General features: G+C 46.1%; 1 protein-coding gene across 2 annotated transcripts in view; it reads left to right on the plus strand.

The window, feature by feature from the left end:
- kdm5a (lysine demethylase 5A) overlaps positions 1 to 19983 on the plus strand; it is a 408944-nt gene that overhangs the window by 366661 nt on the left and 22300 nt on the right. For both annotated transcript variants that reach the window (XM_072484202.1, XM_072484201.1), the window contains exons 25-27: positions 2182 to 2344; positions 14314 to 14534; positions 16598 to 16990. In XM_072484202.1, the coding sequence (XP_072340303.1) occupies positions 2182 to 2344; positions 14314 to 14534; positions 16598 to 16990 (777 nt within the window). The remainder of the gene's footprint in view (positions 1 to 2181; positions 2345 to 14313; positions 14535 to 16597; positions 16991 to 19983) is intronic.

Consider the following 19983-nt stretch of genomic DNA (forward strand, 5'->3'; position numbering starts at 1 on the left):
GTCTGCACCGGCTCTTTGAAAGAGCACCGTACCCAAGCCCACACCTCCACCCTATCCCCATAACCCAGTAACACCACCCAACACTAAGGGCAATTTTGGACACGAAGGGCAATTTATCATGGCCAATCCACCTAACCTGCACATCTTTGGCCTGAGGGAGGAAACCGGAGCACCCGGAGGAAACCCACACAGACACTGGGAGAACGTGCAGACTCCACACAGACAGTGACCCAAGCCGGGAATCGAACCTGGGACCCTGGAGCTGTGAAGCAATTGTGCTAACCACAATGCTACCGTGCTGCCCATAACCATGTAACCGTGTAACCATGCCAACGGTCAGCCAGGCCACTCCCATGGGTGTAAGTGAGCCAAATGAGGTGGAGTTTGTTGCAATGGGCACTGGTCACAACCCATGACTAAATTTTCGATATCCTTATCAATACCCAGCCACCAAACATTCTGGCAAGCATTTTCATTTTGGCGTGACCTGGGCAGCATTGTATAATTCCTGCTGGGTCTTTGTACTTTTTGGGGATGAATGACATTGAGGCCTGCGCCAGCGTGGGCGACAGGGCCCCATTGAACAGTGAATCATTGAACATTTGCCACAAGTGCAGGGCCAGTGCTGTTGCAAATCATTTGTAAAAGTCAACCGGGAACTCATCTGGTCCCAGTGCCTCACCTGACTGTGTGGAATTAATGCATTCCAAGGTGGCACGGAAGCAGGGTGGTTAGCACTGTTGCTTTACAGCTCTAGGGTCCCAGGTTCGATTCCCGGCTTGGGTCGCTGACTGTGGAGTCTGCATGTTCTTCCCGTGGGTTTCCTCCGGGTGCTCCGGTGTCCTCCCACAGTCCAAAGATGTGCAGGTCAAGTGGATATGCCATGCTAAATTGCCCTTCGTGTCCAAAAAGATTAGGTGGGGTTACTGGGTTACGGGGATAGGATGGAGCTGTGGGCTTAAGTCGGGTGCTCTTTCCAAGAGCTGGTGCAGGCTCGATGGGCCGAATGGCCTCATTCTGCACTGTAAATTCTATGAAATCTCCTCCAGCCCTTGCTTCTAGCCCTTGTCCCTTTTCCTCTCCCATCATCAATAGTTCCAGTCTGTCAAGGACTGTTTAGTCTCTGGGTTTACCTCCGGGGGCTCGGAAGTGCACAGGCCCCAGTAAAAGTTTGCAACGGCCTTGTTAACCTTATTCGGGGCTGCTACCATCCTACCATTCCTGTCCCTAACTTGCACTATTTCTTTCAAGGCAACCTGCTTGCTTAGTTGATGCACCAGCATGCAGCTGGCTTTGTCTCCATGTTCGAGGAAGGCCCCCATCCCTGACGGAACTGGTGGACTGCTTTCCTTGTGGAGTGCAGTCCACTTCCAATATGGAGACGATCAGCCGCTGGCTAGCTCCCCTTTCTCTCTTGTCCCAAAGGGCCCAATAGGTTATTATTTTCCCCTGATCACCGCTTTTGGTGCCTCCCAGAACGTGGATGGTGATACCTCCCCGTTCTGGTTGCAGGTTATGTAACCATCCATGGCTTGGGATATTTTTTATAGAATTCCCTATTGGTGAGGGGGGTGTTGGGGTCCTTCTCTAACTTTACTTCCATATAATGAGGTGTGTGGTCGGAGATTACAATCTTGGAGTACTCTCCCCTCACTACCCCTGGAATTATATCCTTTGATCCTTAACTGTTCTGTGCTTAGATGGTTGGAGAAATCTAGTAGTTCTAGATTTTGATTGTTACAAAACGGCAGCACGGTAGCACAAGTGGCTAGCACTGTGGCTTCACAGCGCCAGGGTCTCGGGTTCGATTCCCCGCTGGGACACTGTCTGTGCTGAGTCTGCACATTCTCCCCGTGTCTACGTGGGTTTCCTCTGGGTGCTCCGGTTTCCTCCCGCAGTCCAAAGGTTAGGTGGATTGGCCATGCTAAATTGCCCTTAGTATCCAAAAAGGTTAAATGGGGTTATTGGGTTACGGGGATTGGGTGGAAATGAGGGCTTAAGTGGCTCGCTGCAGACTCGATGGGCTGATTGGCCTCCTTCTGCACTGTTTGTTCTATGTTAATCTATGTTAAACAATGGTGTCCAATACTCGAGTCGGCTGTAAATTGGCTCGTGTGAACAGATATCTAATGCATATTTGGAGAGTTTTGGTCTCAAATTGCAATTTGTTTTGTTTTCTAGGATGGTGCCAGCAGCGTATCTTCAGGCAGCCTGGAACCAAACCTGTTCTGTGATGAAGAAATTCCAATCAAAGCAGAGGAAGTGGTATCGCATGTATGGCCAGCTACACCATCTTTCTGTGCAGAACATGCTTATTCATCAGCATCAAAGTCTTTCTCACAAGGTCAGTCTTACTATTGTGCAGTGTCATCCTGTTTAATGTATTCCTCTCTTGAGGTAGCTGCCTCAAGTGATATATTCAGCCATGATGAATGGCTACATATACATTTTATCAGCTGCTTTCAAACTATTATTTGTAATTTCTGAACGCTCTTTGTCTGCCTTTACATTTGATATTCCAGTTAAGTGTATTATTTGATCATTTGTATTAATGTATACAAACCTGTCTCCAGATGAGAGAGATTAGAGCACAGGATATGCATTCCTAGCACTGACTGGGATAAGATGCTGGTTGGTTCTCGGCTGATAAAACCAGCTACCTCCTCCACCTACCTTGCCACTTTCAGTGATCTGTGGACCTGCATGCCCAGATCCTTTGTCTGTCAATACTGCTAAGGCTTCTGCCATTTACTGTATAATTCCCACCTGTATTGGATCTTCCAAAATGCATTGCCTCACATTTGTCCAGATTAAATTCCATCTGCCATTTCTCTGCCCAAGTCTCTAACCGATCCTGCTGCAACCTCTGACAGTCCGCATGACAATCCACAATTCCACTAACCTTTGTGTCGTCCACAAACTTACTACTCGGACCAGCTACATTTTCCTCCAAATTATTTGTCTACGAACAACAAAGGTCCCAGCACTGATCCCTCCTGAACACCCGACTCTATTCAGAAAAGCACCCTTCCACTGCTACCCTTTTGTCTTCTATGACCGAGCCAGTTCTGTATCCATCTTGCCAGCTCACCTCTGATCCCGTGTGACTTCACCTTTTGTACCAGTCTGCCATGAAGGAACTTATCAAAGGCTTTACTGAAGTCCATGTAGACAACATCCAATGCCCTACCCTCATCAATCATCTTGGTCTCTTCCTCAAAAAATTTAGTCAAGTGAGTGAGACATGACCTCCCCTTCACAAAACTATGTTGCCTCACGCTAATAAATCAATTTGTTTCCAAATATGAGTAAATCCTGTCCTTAAGAATCCTCTCCTATTTCCCTACCACCCGCCTATAATTTCCTGGATTATTCATGCTACCATTCTTAAACAAAGGAACAACATTGGCTATTCTCCAGTCTACTGGGACCTCACCTGTAGCCAATGAAGCTGCAAAGTTTCTTTCAAGGCCCTAGCAATTTCCTCCCTTGCCTCCCTCAGTATTCTGGGGTCGATCCCATCAGGCCCTGGGGACTTATCTACCTTGATGTTTTTTAAGACGCCCAACACCACCTTTTTGATATCAACATGACCCAGACTATCTACACACCTTTCCTTAGACTCATCATCCGCCATAAAGGGTACAATTCCCGTACCAGCTTACCCAAACAGGCACCAAGTTGTGGCGACCAAGGGCTTTTCACAGTAACTTCATACTTGTGACAATAAAAGGTTATATATTATATGTCCTTCTCTTTGTTGAATACTGATGCAAAGTACTCATTTCATACATCGCCCATTTCCTCTGGCTCCACGTGTAATTTCCCTCCTCTGTCCTTGTGTGGATATGGGGGGGGATCTTATTGAAATTTACTGGATACTGCGAGGCCTTGATAGAGTGGATGTGTAGATAGAGTGGGCTAACCCTGGCTACCCTTTGGACTTGAGGGCTAGCAGCACGGCCTTCCAAAAGGCTACCCTTTTGCTCTTTCTGTATGTATAAAATGCCTTGGGTTTCTCCTTAATCCTGTTTGCCAATGACTTTTCATGACCTCTTTTGGCCCTTGCTTAAGCTCCTTCCTACTTTGTCTCTTCTCAGCCTTCAAAACCTTACAAATGCTTTATTTTTATTTTTGACTAGGCTCATAATATCCCTTGTTACCCAAGGCTCCCAAAACTTGCCCTACTTATCCTTCATCCTAACAGGACATGCCGGTCCTGAATGCTAATCAACTGACGTTTGAAAGCATCCCACATGTCGATTTACCCTCAAACCGCCGCCCCCAATCTAGATTCTTCAGTTCCTGCCTATAAGACCATCAGACATAGGAGCAGAATTAGGCCACTCGGCCCATTGAGTCTGATCCGCCATTCAATCATGGCTGATATTTTTCTCATCCCCATTCTCCCCATAAACCCTGATTCCCTTATTAATCAAGAACTTATCTATCTGTCTTAAAGACACTCAGTGAATTGGCCTCTACAGCTGTCTGCAGCAAAGAGTTCCACAGATTCACCACCCTCTGGCTGGAGAAATTTCTCCTCATTTCTGTTTTAATGGATCGTCCCTTTAGTCTGAGGCTGTGCCCCCGGGTTCTAGTTTCTCCTACTAGTGGACACATCCTTTACACGTCCACTCTATCCAGGCCTCGCAGTATCCTGTAAGTTTCAATAAGATACTCCTCATCCTTTAAATTCCAACGAGTACAGAGTCCTCAATCACTCCTCGTATGACAAGCTCTTCATTCCAGGGATCATTCTTGTGAACCTCCTCTGGACTCTTTCCAAGGCCAGCACATCCCAAAACAGTACACAATACTCCAAATGGGGTCTGACCAGAGCCTAATATTGTTGTAATTAGACTTCCCCCAAATTAGCACCTTCACCCGAGGACTACTCTTGTCCTTATCCACAAGTACCTTAAAAAGTATGGAATTATGGTCACAGTTCCCAAAATGCTCCCGAACTGAAACTTCGACCACCGGGCCGGGCTCATTCCCCAATGCCAGACCCACTACGGCCCGTTCCCTAGTTGGACCATTTACATATTGTTTCAAGAAACTCTCCTGAATGCTCCACACAAACCCTGCCCCATCCATGCCCCTAGCACTAAGTGAGTCCTAGTCAATATTGGGGAAGTTAAAATCACCCACCATAAAAATCGTGTTGCTTTTACATCTTTCCAAAATCTGTCCACAAAACTGCTCTATCTCCTGCTGGCTGTTGGGAGTCCTGTCGTAAACCCTCAACCTTGTGACTGCACCCTTCCTGTTCCTGAGCTCTACCCAGATTGCCTCGCTGCATGAGCCCTCTGAGGTGTCCTCCCGCAGTACAACTGTGATATTCTCCTTAACCAGATGTGCAACTTCCCCACCCCTTTTACATCCACCTCTGTCCCGCCTGAGGCATCTAAATCCTGGAATGTTCAGCTGCCAATCCTGTCCCTCCCTCAACCAAATCTCTGTAATCGCAACAACATCAGAGTTCCAAGTACTAATCCAAGCTCTTTAAATTCACCTGCCATACCTGTTACACTTCATGCATTGAAACACATGCACTTCAGACTACCAGTCCCGCTGTGTTCAGCAACTTCTCCCTGCCTGCTCTTCCTCTCAGTCTTACTGGCCTGATTCTCTACTTCCCCCTCAGTTATTTCACCTGCTAACCTACTTCTCTGGTTCCCACCCCTCTGCCATACTAGTTTAAATTCTCCCTAGTGACTCTCGCAAACTTCTCGTCCAGGATATTTGTGCCCCTCCAGTTTCGATGCAACCCGTCCTTCTTGTACCGGTCCCACCTTCCCTGGAAGAGATCCCAATGATCTAGATAGCTGAAACCCACGCTCCTACACCAGCTGTTTAGCCACATGTTTAGTTGCACTACCCTCCTATTTCTAGCCTCACTGGCACGTGGCACAGGGAGTAATCCTGAGATTACAACCCTAGAGGTCCTGTTTTGAACTTATTACCTAACTCCCTGAACTCTCCCTCCAAGACCTCGTCACTCTTCCTGCTAATTGGGCAGCACGGTAGCACAAGTGCATAGCACTGTGGCTTCACAGCGCCAGGGTCCTAGGTTCGATTCCCTGCTGGGTCACTGTTTGTGCGGAGTCTGCACGTTCTCCCCGTGTCTGCGTGGGTTTCCTCCGGGTGCTCCGGTTTCCTCCCACAGTCCAAAGACGTGCAGGTTAGGTGGATTGGCCATGATAAATTGCCCTTAGTGACCAAAAAGGTTAGATGGGGTTATTGAGTTACGGGGATAGGGTGGAAGTGAGGGCATAAGGGGGTTGGTGCAGACTCGATGGGCCGAATGACCTCCTCCTGCACTGTATGTTCTATTTTCTAATGTCGTTAGTACCAACATGTACCACGATCTCTGGCTGTTCACTTACTCCCTTTAGAATGTCCCGTGCTCGTTCAGAGATGTCCTTGACCCTGGCACCAGGGACCCAACATACAATCCTGGAGTCTCTTTAACATCCACAGAGATGCCTCTCTGTGCCCCTGACTATAGAGTTCCCTTTAACTATCGCTCTTCTGTGCTTTGACCCTACCTGCTTAACAACCGAGCCAACTGTAATGCCACTGCTCTGGCTGCTCCTGCTGTTTTCCCCTGATAGGCCAGTTCCCCAACAGTATCCAAAACGGTATTCTTGTTAAAGAGGGGGAACAGCCATGGTGGATTCTTGCCCCTTCTAGCGGTCACCCATCTATCTGCCTGCACCTTGGGTGTGACCACATCTCTAAAACATCTGTCTATAGCGCTTCCCGCCACCTGCGTGCTCCTAAGTGCATCCAACTGCTGCTCCAACCGATCCATGCAGATGTAGCTGTGCGTAACGCTGGAACCATCACAGATCTCCCACACCTCACAGGTGAAACACTTTACCCCGCTGACCGACATTTCTAGCACTAATTAATTAATTTTAAATAAATACTTATTAAATTAAATTACAATTTCCAATATGGCCCCTAACGCAAGATTTCTACCGTAAGTATTAAATGTTAAATACACTAAACTCCGTCCTCCGGTTTAGTCGCCCCTCTACTTAGTTAATTAATTCGTTTTTTATATTTTTATTTCAAAATTAGTGCAGATTTCCTACCAACCAATCAGGTCACAGCTTTACTGTGACATCACTTTTCAGGTTTTTTTCAGCTTCCTGAGGTAAGTTACTTAATATTCTCACCCCTCCGAGTCTGCACCCTCCGAGTATGCACCCTGAGGACTAGGCCGTGAATCCCCGGGGTAAGTTACTTTATATACTCGCCCTTCGGATGCTCTGCCCTCCAACGCTGCTCCCTGGAGACTCGGCCGTGAATCCCCAGGGTAAGTTACTTTATATACTCACCGCTCCAATACTCCGCCCTCCAAAACTGCTCCCTGGAGACTAGGCCACGAATCCCTGGGGCAATTACATTTTATTCTCACCGCTCGATACTCCGCCCTCTGAGATTGCTCCCTGGTGACTAGGCCTCAAATCCTCAGGGTAAGTTACTTTATATACTCCCCACTCCAATACTCCGCCCTCCAAAACTGTTCCCTGGAGATTGGCCACGAATCCCCGAGGTAAGTTACATTCTCTACTTACCACTCTGATACTCTGCTCTCCGAGACTGCTCCCTGTGATTATTGCAGATGGGGGCTATGGTGGACATTTTAGTTCATCCAAAGTGCTGTTTCATTTGATTCCACATTGGGAGATGCCTATTACCGCTGGGCTTTTCGAGTATCTGGAGGGGGGTGGGAGTGTGGTTATGTATGTCCCTGAATAGGAATTTTCCTCCATCCTCATTCACTCCGCTCCCAGTTCCCCACCCCGTGAGGTGGCTGCCCAGTGGTAGAACTGGAGGTTCAGGGGGGTCCAGGCCTCCCATATTTCTCCTTTGGAAAGCCTTCTTCCTACTCCTCTGGCTCTTCTTTCTTTCTTTTGTCCCCCCAACACCCCCCCCAACTGTGTTGAAAAAGGCCTTGGGGATGCCGATCAGAATGGACTTGAACAGGAAGAGGAACCTGGGCAGCAGGTGAATCTTGATCGTCTACATTCCCTGCAAGGGAGACTGATGATTGAGCCCCATCTCTGCAGGTCCGTTTTTACTTCCTCCACCAGACTGGTCAGGTTCCACTGGTGGGTCCATGTTCAGTCCTGGGCTATTTGGATCCACAGGTAGTGGATTTGGCCTGGGCCAGTTTGAACGGTAGACCCCCCAGCTTTGCTCCTCCCCTCTGCAGTTTCACTGGGAAGATTTTGCTCTTACTCCGATTCCTTCTATGCTGGCCAAGGGGTTGAAGATGTCGAAGAGCAGGTCATCCACATCGAGTAATACTCTATGCTCTCTGTCTCCCCTTTGGATACCTGCCCACCCTTTCGCCGCTTGAAAAGCGATCGCCAATGGTTTGATTGCCATAGCAGCAGGGACAGCGGGCAATCCTGCCTCGTGCTTCTGTGCAACTGGAAGTATTCATTGCTGGTGGTTGTCCATACATTCGCCATGGGAGAGCTGTATAGTAGTTTCACCTAGGAGGGGAATCCTTGCGCAAACCCAAACTGTTTCAACACCTCTAGGAGGTACCTCCATTTGACCCTGTCGATGGCCTATTTTGCGCCCAGGGAGATGATCACCTTTGGTGTTCTCCCACCTGATGGAGTCATGATCAGGTTCAGTAAGTACCCAGGTTTTTTTTCCAATTAATAGGCAATTTAGTGTGGCCAATCCACTTACCCTGCACACCTTCAGGTGGTGGGCGTGAAACCCACGCAGGCACTGGGAGAATGTGCAAACTCCACACAGTCAGTGACCCAGGGCGGGGATCAACCCAGGTTCTCGGCTTCAGGTCCATGACTTCGCCAGGATCTTTGCGTCAGTGTTAAAGAGTGAGATGGGTCTATACGATCAGCACTCCATCGGGTCTTTGTCTTTTTTTGAGGGTCAGCAATATTGAGGCCTGAGCCAGCGTTGGTGGCAGGGTTCCCCTTGCTAGCGAGCCTGCAAACATCTACCGCAAGTGCGTGGCCAGTGCTGGCCGGAATATTTTATTGAGGCCACTGGGAAATCTGACTGGCTCCGGCCCCTTCTCTGCCTAATGGAGTTCATGCTCTCCATGACCTCCCTCCGTTCTAATGGTGCATTGAGACCCCATCTCCTATCTTTCTCCTTACCATCGAGGAACTGCTTCATTTTCGAGTCTCCCTCCGGGGGCTCGGAGGTGTACAGTTCTCAGGAGAAGGTTGCAAAGGCTTTGTTGATCTGTTGTGGTGCTGCGACTGGCTTGCCGCTCCTGTTCCTTACCTGGGCTATTTCTCATGGTGGTTTCCCTTTGTCCAGGGACCTTCCAAGATGGCCGCCATTGCCATATTCACCATGTAGGTTCCCCCCTGCACTCCAGGGTTTCTCTTTGTTTGGGGGCCATTCAAGATGGCAACTCTTTGAGCTCCTGCCGTGGCCAGCATTCTACCTACCCCCTCCCCCCTATCCCCACGCCACTGTAGAGTTTTCTCCGCTCCTGCTGCCAAGCACACACTCCCTTTCGGAAGCTGTGCCGTGACCCCCCTTCGCCAATGCTTCCCTCTGCTCACTTGCTAGGGAACAATCTTCACCTTCCCCTACCCATTGTGTTCTTGCTCCGTTTCTGTCCTTATCGCTCTCACCCCTTCCTTCATGGGACTCCTGACAGATTGAAAACGAGGCAGTTCTCTCCCTCACAGTTGTCCTATTTTTTCTTGCTCCTCTAAACTTCAGCGAAACAAGCCTCACCTGTCCAATCTTTCCCCATGAGACAACTTGCCGAATCCAGGTATTAATCCAATAAACCTTCTCTGAACTGCTTCCAGTACATTTGCATCCTCTTACATCACTGTCCCTGAAATGTTATGCTGCTGTAACTTGATCCACTTGGCCCAGCTCATCCTCCAGAACCAAATCCAGCGATGGTTCCTTTCTCATTATACTGGAAGCTGTTATACGTTTTAGTTACCGTTGTATGAAGAGTCAAAAGTCCTGTTCCTTTTCACCAAACACCATTTATTTCACTTCCACAGCCTCTGCACAAAACTCTACAACACACCACCTGACCCAAGGGCCGTCTGAAGCCCCTTTACATATCAGCGTCAATCATTGGATACTTAACATAAATGAGACAACTAATTGCAATGTCTCTTAATGCATTACTTAATTCTTAACCCATTACTTAACAGTCTCCCCTTCCTTGGAGAAAAAAATAATTAGGTGAAAACAAAATTTAAAGAAACTCAAAAACACACACACAATTTCCCCCCTTCTTTTTTTTTTCTCAATTTTTTTTGGGGAAGAAAAAAAATCTCAGAATCAGGACCCCTTCATTAACAATATCCAAAAGTAAAATTTCTGTCAATATCTGAGATATATAACAGGCCATATCCACCGCCTCTACAAAGCTTAACGTCTCAGCAGCCAAAGTGCTTTCGACCACATTCTTTATTTTCTTTGTTTCCCACACAAGAGGACAACATTTACCATTGCTCCCCAAGAGGAAAATTATAAAACCTCCTGTGCTTGATTTGCATAGGACGCATCACTATAAATTATGAATTTCAAGTGCCTAAGGTCACCTAAAACCAGGAACCTCAAAACACATTCCTGCATTTTTAGTTTGGCCAAACGCTTTATTTGCTCTTATTATGTCTTCCAATTTGGGATCATTCATTTTTGTACTTGACTCTAAGACATCAAAACTCATGTCCGGTCTAGTCTGTCTACCTAACCAATTCAGTTGACCAATTAAACTTTGCAGTTGCTCTTTTCTCATCTTTGAAACCTTGCATCTTTTTGTGAAACCCCGGCCACGACTAAATGCTATTGGGCTGATGCTTTCCAAATAAGATTGCTGACGTAAAGTTGCCCCTAACTTAGTCTGTCCGATTTCCAGTCCAATATATTTAAATGCACCGGAAGCCTGACTTCCGACCCTGAATTCTTTCCTCAAACCAGAGATTACAAAAGCTTCAAAATCACAAGTCCCACCCCACAAAAACTATTTGACATGCATCATAAAGATGCCAGAAAGGTTCCCTTTATAGTGCCAGTAAAACATTACCGGATCTACTTTCAACTCATAACAGCCTAACTTTAACAAAACTGACCTTACCGAAAAATACCAGACTCTAGATGCAACATTTAAATCACATACACATTTGTTCAACTTCCAGAATACCCCTTCTGTGTTTGCTGCTTCTTTAGGAGGACGGAGAAAAATGTCTCTCTGGAGCTTTCATATCTATAGATTTGCATTCCCATGCCTTTGTGGCTAAAAGAAGATCTTTAAAATTAACCTTTCCTGCTGTAGGTGAATCTACCCTTAAATCCTGATCTTCTAAGCTTTCTTCAAATCCCCTTGCCACAAGCCTGGCCTTTGCCTTATAAGTTCTAGCTGGAAGAACCTTTTCCGTGCAAATCCATCTGTGGGACAGAGCTCTTTGTCCCCTATCCGGTACGTCCATGTATACCCCAAATTCACTCCAACTATGCAGTTCTTGCTGTTTAGCATCTTTGATAACTTTTCATATAATTTATTGGAAGCCACCACAATCTCACTTGCATGTGGGCTTCTACTCCTATTAGTATTCGTAGTCTTACTCATGTTCCGAGACCTTGATAAACTACGTCCCCTCTCCCGCCTCGTAACTTGTTCTGTACTGCTACTGCTTGATCTTTCCTATCTGCTGTGGAATGTCCTTTCAAAATTCTCGCCCTTTTCCTGCGGACCTGTTCACTAACCGATGTACTATCTGAACTGGCACTGCGTTCCTGTGACCTCCATTTTTGAACTTCCTGTTCCCTTAACTCCCCTGAATGCTGTACATTCAACCAATGTTTATACTTTCCAGTGGCCTCCCTGCTCTAATAACAGTTGCATCCTTTCCTTTGTACCAACCTTTGGTAGTTGTCCTTTCGGAAAAATGGCTTTATCCCAGATCTTAAGGTCCACAGCCACAATGTCATTAAAATCCCTGGCCAAAGGTAGGGTTACTATCGGTCGTGCTGGTGTCCTTCTGTACTTCCTACGAACTTCACAGCAATCACTAACCTGTTCTATCCGTTTAGTATAGTCTTCATCCCTTACCCCTGCATCCTTTAATACATTTTTCAGCCTCCGAGGAGACGGATGTGCAAATTGCCTCTGCAGCTTTAATACTACAAGCTTTTTATCAGCGAAAGTCCCATTTTCAACTGCCATGAACACAACCTTAACAACTGTACTTGAAATATTATTTGTCAGTAATGGAATACAATAGTGTCCCGACTGTGTAAATTGTAAGTCCACCGTCTTTCCACCGCCTTATCCTGTTCCATATCCAGTTACATGTGTGCTTTCTTCATCGACGGTCTGCTCAGAAGCAAAGTTATCTCATTTGTTACAACATCCGTGCTAATGAAATGATTCACTCCGGCAATATTGCAGGGGATCACCACTCTTTTCAGCAACTTCAGAGTATTATCATCCCCAAACCTGAAACTTGTGGAACTTTCAAATTCCTTAACCTTGTTACGACTTTCAGAATTCAAGGAGTCCAGGTAACATTTTAACCAGTCAATTCCACACACAGTAGATGTGCAGCCACTGTCCAATACAACACAATTGAAGGATTCTGCAACCAACATTCTCATTACAGGCGTAAAACTGCTTGTTAATAGAACAATGTCTTCTCTCTGAACACTATCTTTTTCCTCTTCTGACTCTTCCGTGTCATGTGCCGCTTCAAACACTCTATCATAACATTTTGGACAGTTCAAGACATAATGGTATTGAGAGTCACATCGAAAACATCGATTTATCATGCCCCGTGCATTTCTGGGGTTCAACTTCCTATTGTAAGTTCTAACTGGCATTCTGTCTTCATAATTTCCTTGTCTCGATCTCCTTCTATAGTCTTGGGCCCTGTTCGTAGCCGTACAATTTTGCCATCCTGTTAGTAGTGTATCTTCCATATTCTGCTATCTGGCAGGCTGACCTATTTGAGTCATCAGAGCCATCGGAATCAAATGTTTCCCCAGAAACTTCTTTAAAGCTTTTGTCATCTGATCGAATAAGGTATCCTCATCCGCAAACTGAACTCGTGCAAAACCAGGAGCCTAACCATGTTGCTCACTCTGGCACAGTCAAGTAATTTAAAGGCCACCACAGACTGGAAATTCCAGGTTGTGTTTCTGCAGCCTTTTATATAGTCTGCCAAATTCCATTATCTAGTCTTCCATGGAGAATTCCTCTATTTTCCGGAACTTATCAAATTCCGACCATGCTTCATGCACACTTAACAAGTCATCTTTCTTGTAAATCTTATCCATATATTGTAATAGAGTCTCCAGATCTCCTTCTGAGTCTAACTCTTCCAATTCCAGCTCAGAAAGCACTTTGTTTTGGATTTTACTGTCATAAGGTAGAGAAAGAGCCAATGCCATACCTTGTTATCTCTTTCCCAAAGCAGTTACCTTAGTCCACATAACTTCTGCACTTCTCCATTGGTCGTACCATTCCCTTTCAGAAAATAAGGGAGAATAGTCATATCCAGCCATCTTTATCCTGGGTTCAGCCTTGTATCTTTTTTTTTCCTTCTCACTCATTCCTTGGTTTGGTCAGGAAAAGTTGTATCTTTCAGACCTTCACATTTGCACAGCAACCATCCTCTGCTACGATTGTTAGATGTTTTAGTTACCGTTGTATGAAGAGTCAGAAGTCCTGTTCCTTTTCACCAAACACCATTTATTTCACTTCCACAGCCTCTGCACAAAGGTCTAACGACGCATCACCTGACCGAAGGGCCACCTCAAGCCCCTTTACATATCAGTGTCAATCATTGGATACTTAACATAAATGAGACAACTAATTGCAATGTCTCTTAATGCATCACTGAACTCTTAATCCATTACTTAACAGAAGCAAAAAGAAAAATCTCATGAACATACTTTAAAAAGTCTTCACCCTCTCTGTCCTTTACACTATTACTATCGCAGCCTATATTAGGATAATTGAAGTCCCCATTACAACTATTATATTGGTTTTATTAAGATATATAACATACATAGAATTTACAGTGCAGAAGGAGGCCATTCGGCCCATCGAGACTGCACCGGCTCTTGGAAAGAGCACCCTACCCAAGGTCAACACCTCCACCCGATCCCCATAACCCAGTAATCCCACCCAACACTAAGGGCGTATATCTATAATATCTATCTATCTATATATATATATATATATATATATATATATATATAAATAAATATGTACGTCATTCATATCTCTATAAATATATATATAAAATTTGTGTATTCTCCCAGGTGCTGGTACTCCACGGAAACAACCACGTAAGACACCATTGGTGCCGCGTAGCTTCGAGCCCCCAGTCCTTGAGCTGTCACACAGCGCAAAGGTTCAGCTGGAGGAGCTGATGATGGTGGGAGACCTTCTGGAAGTATCCCTAGATGAGACTCAGCACATTTGGAGAATACTGCAGGCAACGCACCTTCCTGCTGAGGACAGATTTCTGCATATATTGGAGGTATCTGCTATAGCCCATCTCCCGATTCCCTTTATCCTCTTGCACAGGAAGGTGGATATTTCTTCATCTTGGCACTGTGTAAATAAACTTTCTCTGGCCAAGCCTCTGGGGAGGCTGTAAAAACTGCTGTCTAAGCAAGAAGTGAAATGAATTGGGCTTCTATTCTCCCAAACCAAAGAGCAGACTTTCCGATAACCTGAGTAAAGTTTATAAGATTAGCAGGAGAAGTTGTTCATTATGGGAAGCTTCTTAATATCAGCTCAAAAAGGAGGAAGTTTTTCCACTCACTGCATAAGAGATATGAAATAAGTTATAAGGGAATGAAGAGCAAACAGAAGTACGAGTGCGATGAAGTGACAAATGAAGGTTTGTGGAGCGTTTGGACGTAGGGGCTTTGGAGAGAGTACAGAAAAGGTTTACCAGGATGTTGCCTGGTATGGAGGGTTTTAGCGATGAGGAGAGATTGAATAAACTGGGATTGTTCTCCCTAGAGAGTTGGAGGCTGAGGGGCGACCTGATAGAAGTTTATAAAATTATTAGGGGTATAGATGGGGTGAACATTTGGTGGCTTTTTCCCAGGGTGGAAATGACAATTACAAGGGACACAAGTTCAAGGTGAGGGGGGAAAGTTTCAGTGGAGATGTGCGGGGGAAGCTTTTTTACACAGAGGGTGGTGGTGGCCTGGAATGCACTGCCAAATGGGGTGGTTGAGGCAGATACGTTAGCGACCTTTAAAACTTATCTAGATAGACACATGAACAGACGGGGTACAGGCGGTTTGTCTAAATAGGACACGTCATTGGCGCCGGCTTGGAGGGCCAAAGGGCCTGTTCCTGTGCTGTACTGTTCTTTGTTCTTTGATAGATTAGAATGGAACCATAAGATTCCATAAGCAGTGCAGAAGGAGGACATTCAGCCCAGCTTATCCATGCTGGCTCCAGTCGCACTCCTCAGCTTTTCCCAAGCTCTGCAATTTATTTTTCCTCAGATAATTATCCAATTCTGTTTGCAAACCACAGTTGAATCTGCCTCCACCACAGTCTTGGTTTTGCATTCCTGAACCTAACCACACACCGTGTGAAAATCCATTTAGATTTTTGCCAGCTCTCTTGTCAATCCTTCCACCAATGGGAGCAGTTTCTCTCTATCCAGCCAGATCTCTTCAGATCCATCCAGATCCAGAGGCTGTTTAGCACAGGGCTAAATCGCTGGCTTTGAAAGCAGACCAAGGTAGGCCAGCAGCACGGTTCAACTCCCGTAACAGCCTTCCCGAACAGGCGCCGGAATGTGGCGACTAGGGGCTTTTCACAGTAACTTCATTTGAAGCCTACTTGTGACAAGAAGCGATTTTCATTTAATTTCATTTCATTTTTTCATTTAATTTCATCTCTCGTGATTTGCAATACTTCTATTAAATCTCCTCTCCCAGGAGAATAGCCCCAGTATCTCCAACAAATCAATGTAACTGAAGTCCCTCATCTTTGGGACTACTCAGGGCAGCACGATGGCACAGTGGTTAGCACTGCTGTCTCATAGCACCAAGGTCCCAGGTTCAGTCCCGGCTCTGGGTCACTGTCCGTGTGAAGTTTGCACATTCTCCCTGTGTTTGCGTGGGTTTCGCCCCCACAACCTAAAAATTTGCAGAGTAGGTGGATTGGCCACGCTAAATTGTCCCTTAATTGGAAAAAAATAATAATTGGGTACTCTGAATTTTTTTTTTAAATCCATGGGACTATTCTCATGGTGGAAAAAGTCCAAAGATGTGCAGGTTAGGTTGATTGGCCATGCTAAATTGCCTCTTAGTGTCCAAAAGATTACACAGGGTTACAAGTATAGGGTGGGGGCCTGGTTGGAGTGCTCTTTCAGAGAGTCATTGCAGACTCGATGGGCCGAATGGCCACCTATGATTCTATGAAGTTGTGGAAAAGAGCTGCCATGTGACTGTCACCTTTTCTTCGTCCTGTGTTCTCCTGTTTCCGGTGTTATTGAAATAAATGTTATTCTAAGTTTCATGATGGCAGAATTTCATTTTCATTCTTCCTTTGATAACTTGCGCATTTTAGGATGATGGCCCAGAGGAGAAATCCATCAGAATTAAAGTTAAGGATCCTTCAGATAAAAAACGGAAGCGAAAACTGGAAAAAACAGAATTGTTCTTGGGGGAGAGCAAGAAGTTAAAGGAACTGAGAAAGTTTGACAAGACCAAAAAGAAAAAGCTAAAACTGAACCCTGAGAAAATGAAAGAACAGAGCAAACTAGGGAAGAAACTGGGAAAAGAGGAGAAAGAGAAGAAGAAAAAAGACAGATCCAAAGAGAATGCTGAGAAAATGTTCGAAAAGAAGAAAGAAAAGAAAGTGATTTTACCAGCTCGGGAGGACTGGTCTGCAGCAGAGGACTCTGAGGATGAAAACGCTGTTTGTGCTACGTTGAACTGTCAGCGGCCGTGTGGAGACGAGGTTGGTTTGGAGATATTATGTTGTATCATCAGCAACTCGTTGTGGTCAGAGCTAGGGGTTATTCATGTTGCACCTCAGTCTGCTCTTAGTTATTTGCACTAATACATTGGATACCCCATTTAAAATGTCTGAGTGCTCTCCATAATGGGTAATTTATCGAGCTCCTTCTCTAAAATATATACTTTTGGTCTTATTCCTACTTATTCCCTTTCTAGTTGTGAGCAGGATGTTTGTTGGGCTTGTGTGCTTGACCTTTGTATGTTCAAGATCCATTTTATTACGAATTTGAGTTCATTGTTTTTTTTTATAAACAATTTTATTAAGACATCTTGGCACAATAACCAACAATAATATAAAACAGTGTGCAATCATTGTAGTGCAAGAAACCCAGCTCCCCTCCCACAAGGACCAGCCTAACTACCCCCCTAACCTACGTTACCCTAACCCCCCCCCCCCCAGCTGACGATTAATTTTCCGCAAAGAAGTCGATAAATGGTTGCCATCTCCGGGCAAGCCCATACAGTGACCCTCTCAAAGCGAACTTAATCTTCTCCAGACAGAGAGCTTGCCATATCTGATAGCCAAGCCTCCGACTTCAGAGGTTTTGAGTCCCTCCATGCCAGCAGAATTCGTCGCTGGGCTACCAGGGAAGCAAAGGCCAAAATGTCGGCCTCTTTCTTCTCCTGGACTCCCGGGTCCTCCAAAACCCCAAAAATAGCCACCTCTGGACTCATCACCACCCCTGTTTTCAGTACCCGGGACATAACATCCGCGAACCCCTGCCAGTACCCTCTAAGTTTTGGACATGCCCAAAACATGTGGACATGGTTCGCCGGCCCTCCCGAACATCTGGCGCACATGTCCTCCAATCCAAAAAATTTACTCATCCAGGCCACTGTCATGTGGGCCCAGTGGACTACCTTAAATTGAATCAGGCTGAGCCTGGCGCATGTTGTGGCCGCTTTGACCCTGCTCAACGCCTCCCCCATAAGCACTCTTCTATCTCACCTCCAAGTTCTTCTTCACACTTAAGCTTCAGCTCCTCGGTCTATGACTCCTCTGCTCCCATAAGTTCTTCATATATATCCGAGACCCTCCCCTCCCCCACCCATCCATTGGACACAACCCTGTCCTGGACCCCCTGAGTAGCAGGCGTCCATCTGTGTAGGAAGTCCCGCACCTGTAGGTACCTGAACTCATTCCCCCTGCACGAAGCGGCCTCCATCCGCCCCCAAACCGACCCCGCACCCACCATCCACTTCCTTATCATAGCTATGTTGGCCGACCAGTAGTAATTACTGATGTTTGGCAGTGCCAGCCCCCCTTCCCCTCGGTTCCTCTCGAGCATCACCCTCCTCACCCGCGGGGACTTTCCCGCCCACACAAATCCCATAATCATGAAAATGGGGAGACACTGGAAAACGAAGAGGAATCTCGGGAGGTTCGTCATTTTAACCGTCTGCACTCTCCCTTGCTAGTGACCGTGGGAGCACACCCCACCTCCGGAACTCAGTCCTCATTTGCTCCACCAACCGAGACAAGTTCAACTTGTGCAGACGGCCCCAGTCCCGCGCCACCTGTATCCCTAAGTATCTAAAACTGTCCCCCACTAACCTGAACGGCAGCCCCATCAACCTACCCTCCTGGCCCCACGCCTGGACTACAAACAACTCACTCTTTGCCATGTTGAGTTTGTACCCCGAGAACCGGCCGAATTCCTTCAGGATTCCCACCATTTCATCCATCCCAGCCACTGAATCTAAGAGCAGGTCGTCAGCGTACAATGAAACTCTGTGTTACCCCGCCCCGTACCAGCCTCTTCCAGCACATAGAAGCTCTTAGGGCAATTGCCAGCGGCTCTATTGCTAACGCAAGCAGCAGTGGGGAGAGGGGACACCCCTGCCTTGTCCCACGGTACAGTCTGAAATAGTCAGATGTCGTCCTGTTCATCCTCACACTCTCCTCCGGAGCCTGGTACAACAGTCTGACCCAGTCGATAAAACCCTCTCCGATCCCAAAACGTCCCAGCACCTCCCATAGATAGTCCCACTCAACCCGGTCGAAAGCCTTCTCAGCATCCATTGCCACAACTACCTCTACTTCCCTACTCTCCGAGGGCATTATGATCACATTCAGCAGCCTTCTTAGGTTGGCCACCAACTGCCTGCCTTTGACGAACCTGGTTTGATCTTCCATAATGACGTCTGGCACACAGTCCTCAATTCAAGCTGCCAAGAGCTTGGCCACAATTTTAGCATCTATGTTGAGCAGAGAGATCGGCATTTGAGTTCATTGTTAATGGGTGAATGGCAATTAGCTACTTAACTTATTTGCTGGTTAAGTTATTTTAAGCATTTTTATATTGTGCAATTAATACCTTTTTAATTTTGGAAAGGAAAAACATTTTAATTTTCAGCACTCTAACCACAATATAATTTGGTCAAGTTACTGTAGGAGTCATGCCTCCTTCTGGATCCTGCACAAAGATATTGTATCCTGATCAACTCCTCATCCTCTGACTCTCCTCAAATTCAAGCAGATATATTTTTCCACAGCCCCCCACCCCAGTTCATGCAAAAACACTGTGAATACTGCCACTCCTTCCTTTTATTGTCTTCACTTTCCCTCTAATTGCCCCACCCACCCCACCTTTGTGCTGCTACCACCTTTTCCTCTCGAACATACAAAACCGGAAGAGGAGGCCGCCATTCGGCCCCTTGACCTTTTTCAATAAGATCACGACTGTCCTGTTGTGTTTTGAATTCCACATTCCCATCCAACCCCAATTGCTTTGGATCTCCTTGCCTAAGAAGAATCTATCTACCTATTAAAAATATTCAATGCCTCCACTTCCATCGCCTCATGAAGCAGAGAGAGTCCCAAAGTTGCACAACCCTTTGAGAGGAAACATTTTTCCTCATCTCTGTCCTCAAAGACTATCCCCTAATTTTAAAACACTGTCTTCCAGTTCTGGACTCACCCACAAGAGGAAA

Source organism: Scyliorhinus torazame, chromosome 19, assembly GCF_047496885.1.
Source record: "Scyliorhinus torazame isolate Kashiwa2021f chromosome 19, sScyTor2.1, whole genome shotgun sequence".
In the NCBI taxonomy this organism is placed as follows: domain Eukaryota; kingdom Metazoa; phylum Chordata; class Chondrichthyes; order Carcharhiniformes; family Scyliorhinidae; genus Scyliorhinus; species Scyliorhinus torazame.